A 23,438-nucleotide genomic window follows, 5' to 3' on the forward strand; every position below is an offset into this window, starting at 1 on the left:
AAGGAAGCATGAAGTGCTCCAAAATTTCTTGGTAAATGGGTGCAGTGACTTTGGTTTTCAAAAAACACAATGGACCAACACCAGCAGATGACATTGCACCCCAAATCATCACAGACTGTGGAAACTTAACACTGGACTTCAAGCAACTTGGGCTATGAGCTTCTCCACCCTTCCTCCAGACTCTAGGACCTTGGTTTCCAAATGAAATACAAAACTTGCTCTCATCTGAAAAGAGGACTTTGGACCACTGGGCAACAGTCCAGTTCTTCTTCTCCTTAGCCAGGTAAGACGCCTCTGACATTGTCTGTGGTTCAGGAGTGGCTTAACAAGAGGAATACGACAACTGTAGCCAAATTCCTTGACAAGTCTGTGTGTGGTGGTACTTGATGCCTTGACCCCAGCCTCAGTCCATTCCTTGTGAAGTTCACCCAAATTCTTGAATCGATTTTGCTTGACAATCATAAGGCTGCGGTTCTCTCGATTGGTTGTGCATCTTTTTCTTCCACACTTTTTCGTTCCACTCAACTTTCTGTTAACATGCTTGGATACAGCACTCTGTGAACAGCCAGCTTCTTTGGCAATGAATGTTTGTGGCTTACCCTCCTTGTGAAGGGTGTCAATGATTGTCTTCTGGACAACTGTCAGATCAGCAGTCTTCCCCATGATTGTGTAGCCTAGTGAACCAAACTGAGAGACCATTTTGAAGGCTCAGGAAACCTTTGCAGGTGTTTTGAGTTGATTAGCTGATTGGCATGTCACCATATTCTAATTTTTTGAGATAGTGAATTGGTGGGTTTTTGTTAAATGTGAGCCAAAATCATCACAATTAAAAGAACCAAAGACTTAAACTACTTCAGTCTGTGTGCATTGAATTTATTTAATACACGAGTTTCACAATTTGAGTTGAATTACTGAAATAAATGAACTTTTCCACGACATTCTAATTTATTGAGATGCACCTGTATATATATATATATATATATATATATATATATATATATATATATATATATATACACACATACACACATACATACACAATACACTCATGATTTGGGGGTGAAAATTACAGTTTCCATGAGATTGATCCATTAATCTGGTGGAATGTGACTGAAATAAAAACATACATATTAAATATAGTAATATTAAAGGTTATGCAAAAACCTTTTATTTATATTAACCATTTGTTTTATTCACAGCAGCATTCGTACAATCAAACCCCCAGTTTCCACTTACAATGCAGTCCAATACAAAAACAGAAGAAATTGGGAAAAAAGACAATACACTCAAAACTTGAAAAACCAAAGTAGAGATGGTATATGTAATGCAGTTCTAGGACTATTGCAGGAGCAACATGCATCTCAATCAAGCCATTGCACTTCACGTATGCATTTCCACAGGATTTACCATAGAGTAAAACAAAAGAAAATCTATTACCAAATCTGGATTGTCTGAGGAGAAAAAACAGGATGTCAATTAATAGCCTGAGTGTGAAAGATCACTCCAAACAATCTGCCTTGTCCGCACACCACATTGTTTACAACACCACTTACAAAAATAATGCATATCACTTCCAGACTCTCACAGAGTAACACATGATGGTGACACTTCCATGAGATTATGAGAAAACAAAAACTAACAACATTCAAACAAACTTTTCTGTGCATCCACACCATGTTGATCACACTCACTGATGGGTTTTCATGTGTAAATACAAGCAAGATAAACATTATATTACAAACCTACCATGTGAATTTGTGAATGGCATAATTTTTAAAGGTTAAAATGATTACACATACATTTAAAAAAAACAAAAAACAAAAAAAACCCTTACAGGTTTGTGCATGAACAAGAACTCCTCTTATGGTGTTTTTAATTTGCACCTCCCAGTGTGTATATATATATATATATATATATATACACATATATACATATATATATATATATATATATATATATATATATATATATATATATGATTTATCTTCACCTTGAGCATCAATTTATTGTATGTAGTCTGAGCATACAGTCCACCTAATCTGCAAATTCCAAACAGTCTTAGTGTTGTAAATGTATACTCAGCCTTATTCTTGTCCACATTGCAAATAAAATAGAAAGTGCAACTTGAGCACCTTTGCCATGCTAGATCCAAGGAAAGCAAGTCTCCCTGACTGCCATTGGTAATCATTGTCATGGGCTTTAAGGTCAAGCTTTAATCCACCTCCTCCATGCTGCTGTAGGACGGGGCAGAGCATTCTCCAGAGTGTGCAAACATGTCAGAGGTCACTTCCGTGCTCAACTGAGGGGGTCCGTATGGGTCCAGCTCTGTCCCAAACAGTGTCGGGCTAGAAGCCTGTAAAATAAACCACCATTATAAATGTAGAAACTCTTTCTGCATCCTCTATGAGTGGAGTACATGAATGCCAACTCAAGAGATTCACATAAAGGCATCAGATAAAAACAGTTCAAGAATTCAACTATTTTTTATTTATTAGGAAAGCAGTACAGGCACCTTTACAATTGAACAGCATTTAAAATATATTGCTGAGACCTTTTTTGCAGCATCATACATAACATTAACATTTTGTTGTTTATAAATCATTATATTTATTAAATAAAATCACCAATCCAAAAATGTTAAAGTACTTCTTAAATATTAACTTATAAACAAGCAGACGTGATTACATACATCAATAAGAGAGTCTTTATATTGTGCAAGTACCCTTGCTCCAAAGACTGGAAAAAGAAGACCAAAGATTCACCTTCTAAATGGAACCAGTAACATTCTCTGAACAGAAACACCCATCATGATACTCTTGAAAATAATAAGCAACAATAGACTTTTGAAGTGAAGTGATCTAAATGAGGTACAACATCAGTTTAGATTCGGTCACTTTATCCCATGAAGGAGTCAGAAGTTGAGTGGTTTAAGATCAACTGAGGCATTCACAGAAGCCAAATGTCTTCAGGCTTTGTAGTGTGGATGGCCTTGTGAACCATTATAGACCTTCAGCATCCCTGAGATTGGAAATGCCACATCCCCACAAACCCAGCAGCACTCCAGTCACAAGAACCACCATTCATCTTACAATGTGCAACATGTGCAATTAAGCATTGGATTAATCGTGCAAACTATAGGAAAATGTCACATATTACTGGGTAGAGAATTACAGTACTGCACTGACTGGGAAAACAGTAACAATTCAAACTGCTTCAAAAAATCATGGACAACTGGCAAATTATTTTCTTAAGACATAAAAGAAAGCCATTTAGTGGTTAAATATATTTTAAACAGGACAAAAATTCAAGATGCAAAAAAAAAAAAAAATAAAAAATAAAAGCTGGGATGATTTCAAAGCGGATCTGAAGTAGCAAGGTTTACCTTAAAAAACAAAGTTTGACTGTACCACTCCATTTTTAAAATCAACATGAAATGGCATTTGCAGCCCATTTTACTCCTGTAATGTGACGCATTTCTGAATGAAAGCGAATATTCAACAAGAATAATAATTAAAAAAAAGAATGTAGGCCAGGAATTGGTTTGACTGTGAAAAGTGGGTGCTCCATATGATTCCTATGAAATGTGATGGATTGTGCACAATAAGACCAAGATTACAATGTTTAGTAAATGGGTCAATTTTGATTTCATGTTGACTTTAAATTGAGCTGACATTATACATCTAAAGCCCCGTTCACACCGCAAGCAACACAGAGGGACAAAGTGACAGGATCCCATTAATTTTCAATGAGAGCACAACGACTTCCAGTAATAAGTGCGACATTGACAGTTGGTGACAAGATGTAGGCGTGGTGAGGTGAAATCGATCAGAAAGACTATGACTAGCAGATTTTAAGATTTGGGTTTTTAATCTCAGTTTTGATTTATTGAATGCTCATCCAGCTACATAATTAAGAAATCTAAATGTCTGGCTAAAAATATAAGACAGTTAAAGTCCCTCTAAGGCTATGTTCAGACTGCAGGCAAATCAATTTTTTCAGGCAGACTGTCCGCAAAATTAATTGCAAGTGATCAAATCAGATTTGCGTGTTCAGACATAACCAACCTATCTGCATGGGTTGCTTTGGTAACAACGTAGGTGTACCCACGTTACGATGCTTTCAAAACAGATGCGGGAAAAATGGAGGTGCATCGTCTCACTCTCCAAATAAGCGCCCTGTCCAGTCACGGTGCAGAACTCCTCCGTCGCACAAGAAAAACTCAGCGACGGAGGAGACTGGTAAATATTGTGATGTTCCGTGCTGCAGTCACCGATTTTTGATTTCATTGTTGTGTGTCGCGTTAAGAGTGACACAAAAGACCATTTGAAATCTGATTTGAGCAACCAGAGTGTCTGGACTGAGACACATCTGAAAAAAATCAGATTTCAATCGCATTTGAAACCACCTCCCGATGTGGTTTGAATCAGATTCGGAAAAATCTGATTTCATGGGGTTTTTTGCTGTCCAAACTATCAAAAACTCATCTGGATACAATCTGGATATGCAAAAAATCAGATTTTTAGTGGCAGTCTGAACAAGGCTTAATTGGTCTAGACATTTATCAACTACCAACTAAAACCTAACTAAAATAAATGTATATGTTGCTTACTGTTACTATTAACCTACATAAAATAAAACAAAAAATTTTCCTGAGTATTTTTTTTATTTGAAGCATGCTCTTAAAACTTACCACTACACAATGTTGAGGAGTTGATTTTAAAATAAAACAAGACAGTAGAGAGTTTAGGTCTGCATAATGACAATCTACCAGGCTGTGTGGCTCTCGAGCTATACAGAAGCACAATCAATATGTACTGTAAATGATTCATCTGGTTTTAACATTAAAATGCAAAGTGCAAATAAGTTTCTGCTGAGGGTGCATTTACTCATCACTGGGGATCTGTAGCTGCAGTCTAATGATTGCGAGGAGTAACTTAACCCCATTTGGACCTGCACAACAAAGGATAGATGAGGTTGAAGAGCAACGCTACGAATGCTGTTGTAGTGCCCAGGATGAAATATCTTAGACGGTCATTGTCAGAGTAATTTGAGATGCCATCTTGTCTGCGGTGCGCCAGCCCTCCCCTGCCAGCAGCTTCTTCCTCCAGCCTCGTCTTGGCTTTTCTTCCTCGCAGACTTGGGCGGAACAGGCTCAGAAAAGAGGCTTCTCTCTGCCCTTCCTCATCCTCCTCCAGTTCCTGCCATATCAGAGACGCCTGCGATTGGCGGAAACCTGTGTCAGCTTCTGGGAAAGGGCCTTGCTTCAAAAAGCACCATTACACCGCAGAACACCAAATCCTCATAACAATACAGCCAGTATCGTAGAGCTCACTGCTCAAATTTCACGCTCCAATCACACTCTGGTGGATGGGCCATAGATTAGCATGCAATATCAAGTGAACAAATGGATCATTTCCACAATATAATTGCAAAATGTTCACACATAACACAAAATCTGACTCCTAGACACCACCAGTGTTTAGATGGGCATTAGCGACAGATGTTGTTATCATGTAGCTTCAAATATGTATCATTTAAACATTTACCAGGAAAACGATCTTCCTTTGGCAGTTTTACAAAAAGTTCAGAGGACCAGGAAGGACACACTGCATAGGTCCTTTTGTGGTGCTGAACCCTCTTAAATTTCACTTATATTTCCCATGAGCAGCAGCAATGTCCTAATACTCATGATACTTAAGACTGTTTTACTGTGACAAAGAAAACATGAAGAGTGAGCATGTTTCACAAGTTGTCCCATGTGACATACATAATGGAATTACTGTGGGCTTTACTGCTCGCTTAAGATACAGTATCCATCTATAAATACAATATTAAAATACTGCTTTAATCCCTAAACACTTCACATGTTTATGTTCAAGTGAGCATCGAGACAGTAGTGATGGATATTTCCACAAGATCTTGCTGAAACCAAATTTTTACCTTCTGAGAAACTCATTAATTTAAATCAAAAAGTACTAAAGAGATGCTAGCACAAACACAGATAGACTCTTGAATGCTCTGTGAGATGCTGCAATTCATCAATTATCATTACTCAAGATCTTACTAGATATTGTTGAATATCTGAGACAATCTAATCTCTGCCTCTCATGAAACTGGTAATTAGAGTAAAATATAATGTATTAATGGAATAGCTCATCCAAAAGTGAAGATTCCCTCATCATTTACTCACCTTTATGCCATCAAAAACCCATTTGACTTACTTTCTTCTACGTAACAAAAGATATTTTGATGAAGTTGTGAGGTGTTTTTGTCCATACAATGCAAGTCAACATGGTCCAAAACTTACACATTCCAAAAAGGACATGAAGGCAGCATAAACGTAATCCATACAATTGAAGATGTTTATTCCATGTCTTACACTTCACGCATGTGTCAAGTGCAAGGAAGAGTAATCGAGCTTCAAATCATGATTGTGCCAAGGAGACTGTAGATTTATAGTGAAAAAGAAGTAACATTTTGGTCTGTTCTTACCCAAAGCTGATTGTATTGCTTCAGAAGACATGGATTAAACCACTCGAGTTGTATGGATTACCTTTGTGCTGCCTTTAGGTCATTTTTGGACCTTGAAAGTGTTGGACCCAGGGCTTGACATTAAAGTGCACCTATTATGGTTTTTAAACATGCCTAATTTTGTTTTAAAGGTCTCATACAATAGATTTACATGCATCCAAGGTCAAAAAACACTTTAATTTGCTCATAATTTAAATTGCAGCATTACCTTTTTTTCCCCAGTGTCAAAAATGACTCGTTCAATGATCCGTTCTAAAGGATTCATTCTGAACTCCTTTCAGAGAGCCTACTCTGCTCTGATTGGTCAGATGTCCCAGTCTGTTGTGATTAGTCTACCGTTTACAGCGCGTGTCGGAAAAGAAACGTCCACTACCATATCAGAGTTTCAGCTCCGTCTGACAAAATGTCTGTTTTACCTTACCAATTTGAGCACGAGTCCAACAATGATGCATCGGAAGATAAACCCGAACCACCATCACGACGAGAACAGGACGTTTCTCAGTGATAAGTTTAGCAGTTAAGCAGAGGCTAACAGCTAACAGGCTAACAGTGTGCACTGGCTGTACATGTAAACAGACCAGGGGCGTGTTTTTTGTTAACAAATTACGTAGGTTAGTACAGGAAGTAAGTCTGGAATTACTAACAACTCGTTTCAGGTGTTCAGAATTGGTTCTTTCTTTTGGGTGTCAATAACTCCATATTTCGTGCACTTTGATTTTTGAAACTTTGCAGACTTTTTTTTACATTCACAAACATCTATATAACACACTACATGAAAGGTAATATTTGAAAAACCATAACAGGTGCTCTTTAACACCCGCTAAATGCTGGTAGAAATCAGCATTGGCTGGTGTGGAGGCGAGGGCATGGTCGAGCGTTCGTCTGGAAAGAGAGTAAGCGGTAAGGGTTCTCACCTGAGATGAATTGCTGGTAATTGCTTGCTTCTGTGTTCACAGTGAGAGATGGGGGAACAGCTGACAAGCTGTTTGTGTGTGTTGGCCGATACCATTGTGAAAATTTACGTTTATGAAGCTATATCATTACGCATTGAAGCAAACGCATTATTTTGTCAATAAAAGTGACATTCCTGAGTTGGAATCACCGTCTTCCGCTTCCTCATTCCTTTGAACTTGTTACACTGGTGCCAAAAGCTGGGAAAACAAGGAAGAGGATATGCTGCCATGGAGTCGTCGCTGTCTTCAGGTCCCTGGCCAGCATCCACCAGGCCCAACACCAGGCCCTCATGGACCTACACACGGAGCAGCAGCAGCGTTTCGAGGCACTCCTGCGGGCCCAGGAGGATGACTGGTGGGTGCTACGGAGCCTTGAACCCCAGGGAGTGAGCGGCCACCGCCCTTTCTATGGCAGCAGCGAGCCCTCACAAGCTGCTCTCAAAGATAGGCCCTCAAGATGATCCGGAGGCCTACCTCGAGCTCTTTGAGCACATGGAGCAATGGGCGCTACATCTTCTGCCGCTGCTGACCAGGGAAGCCCAGATTGCGGCACAACAACTTCCAGTTGCCGACCACCTGGACTACGAGTTATTGAAGAAGTCCATCCTGCAATGGGTTGGCTGCAGCCAAGAAGCACACTGCCAGTGCTTCTGTTCCTTGACGCTGAGTAAGGTCGGCCACCCGTTCGCCTTTGCTCAGCAGCTCCGTGATACCTGCCGGTGATGGGTCCTGGCTAGGGAGAACAGTGGCGCCGACAATGTGATTAACATGGTGGTGCTGGAGCAGTTAGTCTCCCGGCTGTCGAAGAGGACGGCCAAGTGGGTCCAGTGCCACCGGCCAGCGTCGCTGGACGAAGCAGTCCAGCTGATGGAAGACCATCTGGCAGCGTATCTGGGGGCTGGCATGCCCCACACCCTTTCCCTCTGTTGTCTCTTCCCCAACTCTCTCTCCCCACCCCTCCTCCCTTCCGCCCTGTTCCATTCCCCAAGAAACAGGGCAACATTCCCCCAACAGCCCCCCGGTCTTGGGGGATCCCTGTACCACCAAACCCTGTCTCTCCCCTCTTTTTATCCCAGGTGAGGGAACCCGCGAAAACGTATCGCACCAAATTACGTTCATCCCTAGGAGACAGAATGCATCTTCCCGAGTGGTATGATGGCTGCGTGGTCCCATGGTGTTTATACTTGTGTATTATTGTTTGTACAGAAGAACGTAGTACCTTCAGGCATTTGGAAATCGCTCCTAAGTATGAACCAGACTTGTGGAGGTCCACAAATTTTTTTTTCTGAGGTCTTGGCTGATTTCTTTTGATTTTCCCATAATGTCAAGCAAAGAAGCACGGAGTTTGAAGGTAGGCCTTAAAATACATCCACAGGTACACCTCCAATTCAGTACACCTCCTATCAGAAGCTAATTGGCTAATTGTCTAAAGTCTTGACATAATTTTCTGGAAGTTTCCAAGCTGCTTAAAGCCACAGTTATCTTAGTGCATGTGAACTTCTGACCCGCTGGAATTGTGATAGTCAATTAAAAGTGAAACAATCTGTCTGTAAACAATTGTTGGAAAAATTACTTGTGTCATGCACAAAGTAGATGCCCTAAACGACTTGCCAAAACTATAGTTTGCTAATATGAAATTTGTGGAGTGGTTAAAAATGAGTTTTAATGACTTCAACCTAAGTGTATGTAAACTTCTGTCTTCAACTGTACCATATACCGGTTAATGTCAAGGGGTCTGCTCCGCGTCAGGCTGACACAGGGGGAAGGGGAGGTGTCTTCCTGATAGAGGATTTCCCTTTAAAGCAGTCACGAGACGAAACCCTGAAGCACACATTTGACCAAGTGATAGTGATTGACTGTCAACGTATTCAGCTGGGCATCGCCCTCGCATATCCATATTTTTCAATTATAAAAGAGTGGTTGTATAGAGTGATGCAGGATACTGTGACAAACAAAAATACAACCCAGTTGTTGGTACCAGAGCGCTGTCGGGAAATGTTAGCCCGGGCATTCACGAGATATTTGGCAGTGGTGTGCAGCATGCCGTGATTGTCAGTTGGTGAATCCGCCGGTCGCTCCAAAAGTGCCATTGCGCGCCCTTCTGTTGATCGAGGTCCCCATTGAACGAATTGGCATGGACCTCATTGGGCCATTAGAACCGACAGCACGCGGGCATCGCTTTGCATTAGTCCTAGTGGATTAAGAACACGATATCCAGAAGCAGTGCCTCTGCGCAACATCTCCGCACGTAGTGTTGGAGGCACTGTTCAGAATTATCTCCCGAGTGGGGATTCCGAAAGAAATCCTCGTTGATCAGGACACTGCTTTTATGTCACATACACTATGCAAGCTATCCAAATTATTGGGTATTAAAATGATTCAGACAAGCATGTACCATCCACAAACAGACGGCTTGGTCGAACGATTTAATAAGACCTTAAAGAATATGATTCGGAAGTTTGTGCACAAAGATGATCAGAACTGGGATAAGTGGCTTGAATCCGTTATGTGCAGTGCGAGAGGTCCCGCAAGCCTCCACGGGGTTTTCCCCATTTTAATTGTTATATGTGCGTAAGCCCCGTGGCGTTAGACGTCATGAAGGAAAACTGGGAGGAGGAACCTTCAGAGAGCAAAAATGAAATTCAATATGTTCTTGACCTGAGAGCAAAACTCCACACTGGGGCGTCTATCACAGGAGAATTAGAGAACTATTTATTCAACAGTCCAGACGGTTTCCTGGCTTGAGTCGGGGCGGTGGGGGTATGGGAAGGCGAGAGCATGGTTGAGCGTTCGTCTGGAAATTGAGTAAGTGGTAAGGGTTCTCACCAGGGATTAATTGCTGGTGATTGCTTGTTTCTGTGTTCACAGTGAGAGACAGGGAAAATAAAAGAGATCGGTAGCTCTGGAACAGCGCAGAGAGAAACTTGCGTGATTCAATTGGGCTTCACTTGATACCACACTGGATGTATTTTTCCATTTATGGAAAAAGGTGCAGTGATGAAAATGAATGGTGATTGAGTTTAATCTACCTAACATTTACTTTTGTACTCCATGGAATTACTAATTGTCAAAGTTGTAGTTAAAGGTTTCCAAAAGTGTTTAGGCTATTAGTTTTCCAATTAACAAATTAACAAATACTACAGTTTATTTTGTAGAAATACTTTTTACATTAGCCTTAAAGTGAAGCCATCCCTGGTCTGACCTGTGCTTCTGGCCATATTATTACAAATGCCACTGTAAATTAATTAACAATTAAAGAACAATGGTAAACTTTCATGATGTCAAGTACAACTTAGAAGGATTAAGGTTTTAAAAGGGGTTAAAATCTGGACTTCCATGGACAAATTATTGAAAAATTTTCCTCCTGTTCTATCCTACTCCAGTTCTAACTGGTCATGTTGCCTTCAGATTTGAGATGACTTTAATCATCAGGCATGTGTCCTGCAGAACTCATTTAATTCTTGTTCAAATAAAATGTCCAAACAAATGCATGCAGTTACAGTCTACAGCTACTTTTATCACTGTTTGTAGGGTGGGAGATTTTGGCTAGTGTAAAACTGTAATAGTGTGAAAACAGTGGCCGATCCATATCATATTTCCATAGGGCTGGGACGATTAATCGACGTCATCGATTACAGGAATACGTCGATTTGCATAACATGCGTCGGCGCGTCGCAATGGAGTAATTAAAATGGCAGTGCCCGGTTTAAGTATGGATTCCCCCGAAGAACAAGCTGCAGCTACAAAAAAACTTGCCCATGGTCATCTAAAGCGTGGGAGTATTTTAGCCAGAGACCGAACAATGTGGTGCTGTGTAAGCTATGCAAATTGGAAATGGCTTATCACAGCAGTACAACTGCCATGTACGAACAATTGAAGCGAAAGCATCCCGGAGCGCTTTGTCAAGACGACAGCAAGGCAGCACCGTAAGTCCTGTTTACTTTTTGTCCCCACCCAAGCATGACATATTAGTATTACAACATGAGTTTCTGTTAGTAGTAGTCACTTAAAATTGATTTTCTAAATGTTTCCTCATCGCCCCCATGTTAAAAGTAATTTCTGCACCGCTGCTAACGTAGGGTGACCATACGTCCTCTTTTTCTCGGACATGTCCTCTTTTTTTGGACCTTAAAAAAGCGTCTGGCCAGGATTTCTAAATTTGCGAAAATGTCCGGGATTCGGCTTTAGTTGCATTGTGATGTGCATCTGGTCTAATACTTCATTGTGTCTGCGTGCATATTTGCATTGCTTTAATCCCTCTTTGTAAGTCCTGCCTTCTCGCACACTAATTGGTCGATTATAAGACACTTGCAGCAACTATTGGCTAAATTCCTGCCTGTCAATCTCTTCGCGAATGCGCAAAGTGCTGTTGTGTTCGGCATCAAACAGTTGCTTGACAGTAGCAGCAAATGACAGCTGAGTGGAAACAATGCCCTAACGAAAGTGCAAATTTACAGAAGATTTGCACAAAATTCCCATGCTTTCGTCCAGGTCGAGGTCCGTGGAAAGCAGAATGTATGACATGTAAAGCTGGCACTTATGTGTCAGTTGCTAATAAAGCTGCAAGTGATTTATAAGCACACATTAGCTCTTTGAAGCATAAAGGGTCAGCAAAAGGTGAAAGTTCATCAGGTAAATTAACAGACTACGTTTTGCGACCAGGTAAAATTATCACATTGCTTCATTTTCCATGGCCATTCAAAATAATAGTAATAGTTAATGAAGGTACACTCATGGCATCAAATATTTCATTTTAGTACATGGACATTCAAAAGAATGTCATACATAAATAAAAATGTCCATATATTTCTGTTATGCTAATAGAGTGTTTCTTTCACTGTAGTAAAGTTTGCATTCATAGTTGCTGTTTTGAACCCTATTATCTACCCCCCCGGTGAAAAAAAAAGGGTGTTCTCTTTTTGGAAAACCAAAATTCTCTTTCCTCCTGAAAGTGACTTGAATTTTACATTTGTTTCATTTATTTTGTTGTTGGATTGCTAAATGTAGATTGTACTTTCCTTTTACTTGAATTGAACAAGTTCTTTTATTTTGGAGAGATTTAAATGGAGATTACCAGTTAAAACAAGGCTATTTTTGTTGTAGAATAATGCCCTGCAGTGCACACTTTGTTTCTTGTACATTTGTTTGTGTTTAAGAGAAGATGATTTAATAAAATATTGAAATATTAATGAGACAAGTTTTTTATATTTATTTTGGGTTAATTAATTGTTATATTAATCAAGTAATAATTATAAAAATAATTTAGAATAATCTGCAAATTAGTCGTTAATCAACTAATCGGAAAAAGAATCGCTAGATTAATCGATAAAAAAAATAATCGTTAGGTGCAGCCCTAATCTCTATCAAAAAGTGTCAAACTGTAATAGTGCGAAAAGTGGTCGGTAAGCCAAAAAGTTAATGTCAAGCCCTGGTTGGACTTTCATTGTGTGGATATACACACATCATGTCTCCACCAAAAATATTTGTGTTCCGCAGAAGAAAGAAATTCACACAAGTTTGAGACGCCATAAGGCGAGTAAATGATGAAAGAATGATTATTTTTGGGTGAACTATTCCTTTGCAACTTTCAAATCCTTTGCAACTTTAATGATCGAGTACATAGCACCTCCACAAAGACTAAACTCTTTTCCATTGAGCTGAGGTGACACTAGAAGGTGCTAAGCTCACCTGACTGGCAGCGCCACCAGTTGCAGAAGAGCATTCGGCACCAATGGGTCCCAAGCGTGACAGCCTCTCTACTGGAGAGTTCCTGCGCCGGTAGAATAGCACATAAGCGTAACGTGTCACCACCTGGCTCTCTTCCACTGTCGTCACTGTGCTGTCATCAAACAAACGCCAACCTGAGACGGCAAAACACAGAGTGAGATAAGAGAGCGGGTGAGGTGTTTGATTAATTGCTGTTGAGCTGGAAGAGCTCACACGTACCAACGTCACTGCGCTGGCTGTTCTTGTCACTGGGAAGACGAGCATAGGCTGTGTAATGTCCTCCAATCATTCCGCCATAGTGGTTAATCACAGCGTAGAGGTCATAGATGGGGGGCTGCTGGATGTCTTCCTTATGACCAATGCAGAACTTACTCAGGTTCAAGTTTCTGATGTGGACAGAAAAATGTAGGTGAAACACACTGGTGTGGCATCCTTATTTTGTCTGTTTTTTTGCTTTTAACTTCATGAAACAAACAGGGCAGATGCTCCCGATTAAACCGAGCCCAAAAACTTGATATATTCTTCACAGAGTGACTTGAGATGCTAAGTGTCTAAAGAAAGGTCTGCCATGGTCTTAATGTCTGTTTTGTTTCTCTCATTGAATCGGCATTATAGATCTTCCCCATTTAATTTGTTTGTTTAATCATTAGTCTTGATCAATTAAATTATTAATGCTAAATAATCGATGAATAATCGTTAACAACCATAATAGAAACTATTCAGCAACATGACAAATGTCACTATTCAAACTATCATTAAACTACACTAAACTATAAAGACAAACAAGGGTGATTAACAGCATGCATGTGTGTAGGTGTGTATTTCAATGTACCTGACAGGGAAATCGACCATATCGTTAATCTTGTCCCTCCAGATAAAGCTCCTGAACGAGAAGCGTTTGAGCTGGATAATGAGCACGTTGGGTAGACGCCACAGCAGCAGCTGTTTAGAGGCTTCTCTGTGTTGCTGACACTTAGGACAGTACCTGAACCACACAGAGACAACACAATGGACCGAAAAACTACACCATATAAAATTTACAGTATAAACAAAAACACAGTGTGTGTCCATACCATGCTTCCTCAGGGGCTAGCACCTCAGGTTTTGTGAAGAGGTTCAGGCACTGCTCTAAGGTGAAATGTCCTGCCCTGGCAGTCTCTGTAGCAGAGCCCGAGTCCTCGTCAAACTCAAGCTCTTTAGTGCGCACCAGGACATATTCTTTCAGTCGCTCGTTGTTCTTCCACACTAGCTCCAGTGTGCTGTCATCAGGCAGCTCCAGCACTGCATCACCTGTAGAAGGCACCACTCATGTGTGATGTTGCTCAACCACATGAATTATATCAAAGGTTCTTCTATGAAACTCAAAAGAGACCCCCAAAGGGACAGAGAGCTGACTGACCTTTGTCCTCAAGTTTTTTGTCCTCCTTTTGGTTTGAATCCAAAACCGAGATGTAGAACTGAGAGGCACTTCCACTTCCAGATTCAGATGGCTGCTGAAACCCAGTCACGACAGCTACCAATGAAAACACAATAACTGATCATTATAAAAAAAGAGATTCTGACTGGATGAGCATTGTTTGAAGTTGCCAAGTAGTCAAGTTGTAGGCAAACATAAACACTCTACAGTTAGTCTAATGAATTATATTACTTGGCAGAAGAATGTTTTATTCCGATTACTACGGTTAATAAATGTAGCTATTTACTGAACATTGATATATTTAACTCTATTGCTGTTGCTGCCATGTTATGAAAGGCAATAATCCACAAGAGGCCGTGCATTACAATGATTTTACCACAGGTTAGAGCTGCCTTACACCCCTTTATCTGCAATAAAATTACTGTAATGCAGAGTGTGGTGGTGGGGGCGTGGTTGTGCGCCTGCTTGTAAATGAGAGCGAGATCAGGAGATGAGAACTGTAAGGATCATCACCTGGCAATGATTGTCTCCGGAACTGAATAGTTAGGGTCACTACAGGATAACTGTGGACATCACCATGAACACATCTCACCTTTGCCCTGTGACTAGCACCCAAAGACTTGTCCTGAACCAGGCATTGATGGATGGAGGTTTGGTTGCAACCCGAATCCACAAGGACTGGTATGTACCCCCTTAATACTCACAGGTATGCGGTATGTTCCTGCTCAATCTGGGGCGGCCTGTGGAGCGTCGAGGAACTGAACCAATATCCCGACTTGGGAGTGAGAGCAGATAGGGACAGGGGAAACCGGCAGGTTGTGCAATCCCCGATGTCGGGGAGCCGGTTTGGGGGAAGGGGGTACTCCCCATTTCCGGGGAGGAGGAATAGGATGAGAAGGGGAGGAGAGAGAATGAGGGGTGACAGGAGAGAGAAGAAAAAAAAGGATCACGGGGCTCGCCGGCTCCTGAATACACCACCATATGGTCCTCTGCCAGCTGGATGGCCGTTTGGAGCAGTGGCACTGGACCCACTCCACCATCCCTCTTGGAAGCCGAGCAATAAACTGCCCCAACGTCACGTTGCTCAGCCAGCAACCACCACTGGCAGGAGTCCCGGAGCTGTTGGGCGAAAGCGAACGGCCGGCCGTGCTCGTCCAGGGTCAACGAGCGGAAGCGTTGATGCCGTTGTTCTGGTGTCCGGCCGACACATTGCAGGATGGCTTTCTTGAGATCGGTATACACCAGAAGCTTCTCTGCTGGCAACTGCTGCTCTGCGAGTTGGGTCTCCCCGGACAACAGCGGTGACAAGCAGACCGCCCACTGGCTGCTTGGCCAACTGCATGCCCCCGCCGTCCACTCAAAGAATTCCAGAAAAGCCTCTGGATCATCCTGGGGGCACATCTTGACCAGGGGAACATGGGCCGGAGTGGTTGCGGGGGCCGGGGTTGCAGCGGCGGCCCCCTCCTGGGGTAGCAAGCTCCGGAGCACATGCCAGACCTCCGCTTGGGCCTGGAGGAGCGCAATGAACTGCTCCTGCTCTGTGCACAGCTCAAGGAGGGCCTGATGCTGTGACTGGTGGATGCTGGCGAGGGTCTTAAACATTTCCTCCAGAGGTGAGGCCTCCATGGTGGCATTATTCCTCCTACAACTCCCGGGTTTCGGCACCAGTGTGAAGGATCTCTGTTCGTCTGGGAAAGGAGGAAGCTGGAGCCGGATCCACATTCAACAAGACTTCAATTAGACTGAAAACTCAGCAACATAAATACACACACACAGCGGCCGCGTGTTTCTCTCTCTCTCTGGCGTCCCCGGCTCTTCCCTCATCTCCCTCCCGCTGATTAGGCAACTCAGCGCCGGGCGTGCATCCTCACGGCCCAGCCACGCCCTCCTCCTCGTCACACTCCTTCACCGTACGATTCAGGCCAGGGCGCCATCCGGACTGGCTTACACCACCACCCCCCTTCAATCTCTGGAGGGGAGACGCTGCCCTTCCGGCCATTCCGCCACCCCATGGTCCTCCTTGCCTCCTGTGAATCTGGAAGAGACGAGGGGAGGGAGGAGGAGAGAGAAAGAGCGAGCGGGAGAGACAGAGAGAGGAGAGAAAAGAAAACGCTCTTCTCTGGCTCTCACGGACATGCCGCCCACCCAGTCCTCAGCCGCTCCACCACCCCCGGTGGATGGTAGCAGGTCCTCCGCATCCCGCCGAACGGCAGCGGGTCCTCTGTCCCCTGGCGGATGGCAACGGCTCCTTCATCCCCTGGCGGATGGCAGCGGAGAGTTCACCTGGACATCGAGCCCTTTCTTCCTTTCCCGGGTATAAGGCTGGCACCAGGATGTCTACACCCAAAAGGCACCATTTCCGGTAAAAGTCAAACAACTCTGCAAGAATCAACGTCATAGAACTCTCTCACAAAAGCTCAAATCTACACCTGAATATCACCACGTGTGATCAATTGCAAATCGCCTTTGCATTGTTTTACAAAGCTGAAATCTTCACCTGAATATCACCACAGTGTGATAAATTGCAAATCACCTTGCTGCCCCCTCTTCTCTCTCTCCTACTTCTCCCCTTCAACAGCTCAGGACCAATACAAAGACACAAGATTTAAATGTAAAAATATAACAAATACCATGAAAACAAAGAACACAACTGTATGTGTTTGATATCATTTAAGAGGTCTCTGTGCGACTGGTATAATGGTTTCTTTCCCATGTTGGTAAAACGAATGGTGACAAAGTCTAACCCCCTCACTGACCTACAATTTAAATGATCTCCTGAATGTTAATAAGGTTTAACCCCAGGAAGCCAAGAACCCATTCACCCCCAAGTTCTCATTGTTCAAAGGATAAAACCATTTGGTACACAATGTTTTCTGTCTGGATATTTAAGGAAGGTTGGCCAAGAGCTCGAGGAGTCTGTATTCAGATTTCCCACACAACTGCAGTGTGTAGTTTTCTCTACCAGGAATCTGTAGTCAGATATCCCACGCTTATCGCTGCGTGTCACTTTCTATTGCCAGGTATGTTACTTTGACTGTCTTTTATTTTTAGAAATGTTTGTTTATTCTGATCATGTGTGAAATTGGCTTTGATTGATTTTGTAACTTATGTTTTAAATCCTACCTGGCAAATAAATTGTTATTATTTGATTTATTCTGAATTCTTCCAAAATCATTTGTGACTGGTAGATTGTGTTAAGATACTGTTTGTTAATGCAAGTATGAGACCAGGATAAGACCATTACTGAAGCTTAATGATAGGAGACTTAAGACTTCAGTCACTGCTTATCGTCCGTCATAGCAAGTTGTGTGTACGCCAAATCAGATGATATTTAGATTACCCTACAACCTCTCACTATGAACTGAGCTGGCTATCTTGTGACGTAAGATCCTTGTAATAATGGCCGGCGTGAGACTCTATGTGACATTCAAGTATTGATCGAAAGGACAAATGAAAATTTAGATGATTCAGAGTAATCAATAACTTAAAAAGATCTGTGCAACTGGTATAATGGTCTCTTTCCCATGTTGGTAAAACTAATGGTGACAAAGTTATAGGCCTTTGCCAAATACTGCATAATTCTGGAGGTCTTTCCCCCTCCTTGACCTACAATTTAAATGAAGGAAGAAGCGGCGAAATTCAACTCAAAAAGTAATTTATTTTACACTCAAACTCGAGTTCAGCGGACTGTCAACACACGCTCTCTCTGGGTGTGTGTGCATGGGAGCTCTCTCTCTCCTCACCGGCGTCTGGCTCGCTCTTAAAACCATCTCCACTCTTACTGCACTGACAAACAGCTGATAGAGACAATCATTGACAGGTGATGATCCTTACCGTTCTCATCTCCTGATCTCACTCTCCATTCACAAGCCGGCACTCAACCAAGCCCCCACCACCACACACAGCCTATCATGTATTACTGCTTTTATTAAAATTATTATGTGTTTATTATAGCCCTAATATACCTATATATTTTACAAGACTTCAGCTAAGACCTTTAGAAAAAAAGTTACCTTCTGGTTTAACAGTCTTTTCACATGATGTTTCTTTCTCCACCAAAGAATCTTGGGAGCTGGCGGCAAGTTCACAGAAGCCAGAGTCACTGGTTTGTGTGGAGAGAGTGTCCCCATCTGTTCTGGAGAGAGCGGACAAAGTCTCTGTTTGAGGAGTTGTGAGAGAGTCACCCTGCTCCACTAAGTTCTCCGTTTCTCCCACAAATGACAGCTTCTCCTTCCGCTCCTGACACTCAGAGACACTGCTCGCCATGGAGGACAGGTCAACACGGGTCAGGCTGGCCTCTGGGGACGTCCGACCAGACTGGAAAGGTGGCTGGAATACATCCACAGAGTACCTCCAAACAGAAAGGGAGAGTTACACAATGATGTTGGTCTTTTTACATTATTTTCCTTTATATTCAATATATCCCACTGACTGCCAAACTAATAAAGAGACAGACTACATGGATTATTTGAACTTTTAAAAAAACATTTGTCACCATGCAGGACAATTTACAATTAAATAAATATTCCAGGTTCAATACAAGTTGAGCTCAACCTCATTTGTGGCATAATGTTAATGACCACAAAACATAATTTGAGTTTTTCCTCCTTTTCTTTAAAAAAGCAAAAAAATCTTGACTCCAGCCAGGTCTTCTAAGCAACCAAATTGGCCCGGTTGCTAGGGAGGGTACAGTCACATGGGGTAACCACCTTGTGGTCACTATAATGTGGTTCTCGCTCTCCGTGGGGCACGTGGCGAGTTGTGCGTGGATGCCGCGGAGAATAGTGTGAAGCCTTCACACGTGCTATGTCTCCGCGGTAACGTGCTCAACAAGCCACATGATAAGATGTGCGGATTGACGGTCTCAGACGCAGAGGCAACTGAGATTCGTCCTCCGCCACCCGGATTGACAATGATTGAGTCAATATGCCACCACGAGGACCTAGAGTGCATTGGGAATTGGGCATTCCAAAACAAAATAAAAAATCAGGTGAGGCACTTACGATGGCCAATTTACTCACCAATTTTTGGAGGGTTGAAAGGCAGAAATGTGAAGCTTATCATTTTACAGTCATTTTAGGGTTTGTTGACATTACATCGCCCTAACAGTCTAATACAGCACATTCAAATACATTTTAACCTGAGCTAAAATGTATTTATTTTAAATAACCATAAATACTCCATATGGGTAAATAGTTCTGAATCTCAAAGCTATACATTTATTATACCTAGAGTATTCTTCCAGAAGCTGTGTGAGGCGGGTGTAAGTCAGCCTAGACTCAGGCACACTGATTAAAAATGGCAGTCCAATATTCTCTACGTTGGTCCGGCACAAAGTCTTGTGAGTGGGCCAGTGATTCCTCTGGCAGGCCCTGTAATTAAAGGAAAAAAATTTCTACCAACTTAGCCAAGGCAAAGACTCCAACTAAAACCTATGCATGAGTATGCACAACACATGCTTTGATAAAAAGAAGGAAAACAGAGACAGCTCACTGATTGCAGTAGCCCACACGGTAGCAGCGTGTACAGCGCTTGAGCTTCTCTTCTTCTGAGGCAGGAGGCTTCATGCAGCCAGCACACTTTGTGATTGGCATGCTAGGAACCTGAGGTCTCTGAAGATCAAAAGAACGACTCAATGTATCATACCAAAGCAAGAAACAAACAATGAAAACACTCTCAACAAGAAGTCTAAGAGAAACATTTTCTGATTTGAGAATTGTATTTGAAACTGTATACCTGTTGGACCTTCAGTAGCACCACCCTCTCTTTGGCAAGATCTTTTGACAACACCTCAAAACAGAAGAGCAGGTCACTGGATGTGACAGTGTCTAAGGAGTGAGATGGTGAGAAGATCCTTTGGAATCTGCCCTTTCCCACCTGAGAGAAAAGATTGAGGGAAATACTCAATAACAAGCTTCAAGAACAACTTCAACTTCTATAGATGCTGACTAACATTTGTGACTTCTTTATCGTTATTATACACTAAAAACCTGTTTGCTGTGCATTTCACAGACAAAGTCCCATGAAACATGGATCAAACATGAGCAAATGAAGGGCTCACAACTGAATCATCATACCTCGGCCAGTCTTAGGTTCTCTGGTTTGATCCTCACACTGCAAGATATCGACTCCAGCACTTCTGCTGTGCTCGAGTTCTCCTTACTTACACTGACCAAAAACTGCACAAGCAAAGGATTTAGATCAAATATTAAAGAGATAGTTCACTTAAAAATGAAAATTCTCTCATCATTTACTCACCCTCATGCCATTCAAGATATGTATGACATACTTTCTTCTGCAGAACACAAACCGAGATTTTAGGTCCTCACAATGCAAGTGAATGGTGACCAAAATTTTAAAGCTCTAAAAAGAACATAAAGGCAGCATAATCCATAAGACTCCAGTAGCTAAATGTTTTCAGAAGTGATATGATAGGTGTGGGTGAGAAACAGATCAATATTTAAGTCCTTTTTTACTATAAATTCTCCTCCCTGTCCAGTAGGTGGCAATATGCACGAAGAATGCAAATGACCAAAAACAAAAGAAGAAGAATGTGAAGTGAATGTGAAAGTGGAGATTTATTGGACTTAAATATTTATCTGTTTTTAACCACTGGAGTTGTCTGGATTACTTTAATGCTTCCTTTATGTGCTTTTGGAGTTTAACATTTTTGGCACCCATTCACTTGCATGTGAGGACCTACAGAACTGAGATATTCTTCTAAAAATTCTTCTTTGTGTTCAGCAGAAGAAAGTAAGTCATACACATCTGGGATAACATGAATAAGGTAGGGGAGTAAATAATGAGAGTATTTTCATTTTTGGGTGAACTATTCTTGAAGAAACAGGATTTCCATTAAAAAAAGCTGAAAAGACTGAGCCCGTTGCGCACAAGCTAAAAAAACATTGAAGTTGTGTTGTTTTTACCTTGATTGGTTTCTTGTGACACTCTTTAGTGAAATAGAAAACAGTCAGCACCTTCTGTTTTTGAGGTAGGGGGACAGGCAAGTACAGGAAGGGGTCAAAGGTTATGGAAACCTAAAAAACAAAGATTTAATAACCGGTCAGATAACTCCCATACTGAACACTATCACAATCATCTACTCAACAGTAATACATTTTTCATGACACACACTCCAGGGCCCATTTGGGTCAATTATGATTCTCATCACTGAAAAGACATGTCTTACCTTAGAGCACACTGGACACACAAGCTTTGATTTGTACTGGCCCAGAAAAAGGTCCACAATGAAGGAGTCATTCCTCATTTTATGCCTCTGCCATGCCTCTTCTGCAACAACCTGTCAAACCATAAACAATGTTCATGACATGAGTGGAATTAACAAAATATGAAAATTCAATAAGTGCTTATTACTGTGTAATAGACAGTTTATTAACATTTCCCAAAATCTCAGTATGCAGTCCATTTCAAAATACAAAAACTCACTTGAAACCCTATCACATAATATTATGTCTAGCTATATGTAGAGCTAAAAGCAATGAGCTCACTTCATCCTGACGGCCATCTGAGTCAACAGTCTCTGTGTAAGGCTTGTTTTGGATGCGGTTCAAGTCCTCATGAAGCCCATCAAGCAGGAAAGCCATGAACTCTTGAGCATCATGCTGGGCATAGCCTGTAAACTGACTGGCTTTACTGGCAACTATAGCCTGAAAAATAAAACGAGAGCCAGTCATCATGGCTTATTAGCATAATTACACATATGGTTAACTAAAAGATATGGTATAGGATGACAATTTAGTTGCTGCACTGATACCTTTAATTTGGAGGGTTGAAAGGCATGGTAAGTACCCTTCCACAAAGCTCGAAGCAGAACAGCGAATCCAATGGCCAGCCGACCACCCGTGCCAAGTGGATTATTACAGTTAATCTCCGACTCAAATGCTCGGTCTGAAAACAAAAAAAACAAAACAAAAACAAATTGAGATGATCCAGTCTCTCTTCTCAGTTAAATGATTCAAAGAACGCATTGAGTGATAAGTGATCAAGTCTGTTAAAGCTGCTGCGATTTTAGCGTTACGAAGCTTTCAAGTGACTAAGCCGTTGAATCAACCATGCCCCCTCATTCCAAAATCCAGCCCTCAACTTTAAATGAAAAAAAAAACAAAAAAAACAAAAAAAAAAAACAAAAAACAAACAACAACGGATGAGAGGGTATGAGAATAACACTGTATCCTTCTAACCAGGCAAAGTGCAACAAGCAATAAAAGCTCTCTCTTCCATGTAAACATGAGTTTTTGTCCAAACCAACCAAGGCAACAAATGACTGGACATTTTGACGGTCACTTGGTTTCTATTTCTGCTTATATCCCCCTAAGCAGCCTTGCCCACAGTTACATTTCATTGATCCAAAATCCCACTCCATATAGCTGTATAATAAACATCAAATCTGTTCTGATTGGCTGTTGCGTCGCACTGCATTTTCACTTTCAGAGTGGACAGGTAAAGTACATGTCTCTGGAAACTTGTCGCATCATGCCAACTTAGAAAACAAAGAAAAAAGTAGAAATTCTCATCTATGCAAGGCCACTGACCGTGGAAGTAATCCCTGAGCTCCCGTGTGTTGGAGAGGGACTGGATCACGCTGTTCATAAAGCAGGTGTTTCCCAGATTAACCAATCCAGTGAATCCAGGGAGACACACCTTCTTCTCCTCCACTTCTTCAGTTCTCTCACTGCATGCAGGAGGAGTGTGAGTCATGGGCTGCACCATACAGGTGGGCTTGGGCTGTGGACGTATGAAGAGAAGTAATAAAAACTAATGGACCTGAGACCAGTTAGGTGAACATGCAA

At 41.8% G+C, this 23,438-nt stretch overlaps 1 protein-coding gene across 6 annotated transcripts in view; it reads right to left on the reverse strand.

Annotated features, from left to right (window-relative positions):
- Positions 1-977: 977 nt before the first annotated feature.
- The window catches only part of LOC127419056 (ubiquitin carboxyl-terminal hydrolase 19-like), a 42,291-nt gene continuing 19,830 nt past the window's right edge, over positions 978-23,438 (reverse strand). For 4 of the 6 annotated variants that reach the window (XM_051660120.1, XM_051660119.1, XM_051660118.1 and 1 more), the window contains 16 exons: positions 23,181-23,373; positions 22,403-22,536; positions 22,137-22,295; positions 21,818-21,928; positions 21,555-21,665; positions 20,706-20,807; positions 20,365-20,505; positions 20,122-20,240; positions 19,857-20,000; positions 18,642-18,979; positions 14,611-14,724; positions 14,285-14,501; positions 14,044-14,196; positions 13,431-13,597; positions 13,173-13,345; positions 2,360-5,216 (listed from right to left, as the gene is read on the reverse strand). In XM_051660120.1, the coding sequence (XP_051516080.1) occupies positions 4,935-5,216; positions 13,173-13,345; positions 13,431-13,597; positions 14,044-14,196; positions 14,285-14,501; positions 14,611-14,724; positions 18,642-18,979; positions 19,857-20,000; positions 20,122-20,240; positions 20,365-20,505; positions 20,706-20,807; positions 21,555-21,665; positions 21,818-21,928; positions 22,137-22,295; positions 22,403-22,536; positions 23,181-23,373 (2,658 nt within the window). In that variant the 3' untranslated portion in view covers positions 2,360-4,934. The other 2 variants (XM_051660121.1, XM_051660123.1) reach the window with 2 other exon arrangements.

The sequence above is a fragment of the Myxocyprinus asiaticus genome, chromosome 28, assembly GCF_019703515.2.
Source record: "Myxocyprinus asiaticus isolate MX2 ecotype Aquarium Trade chromosome 28, UBuf_Myxa_2, whole genome shotgun sequence".
Lineage (NCBI taxonomy): Eukaryota > Metazoa > Chordata > Actinopteri > Cypriniformes > Catostomidae > Myxocyprinus > Myxocyprinus asiaticus.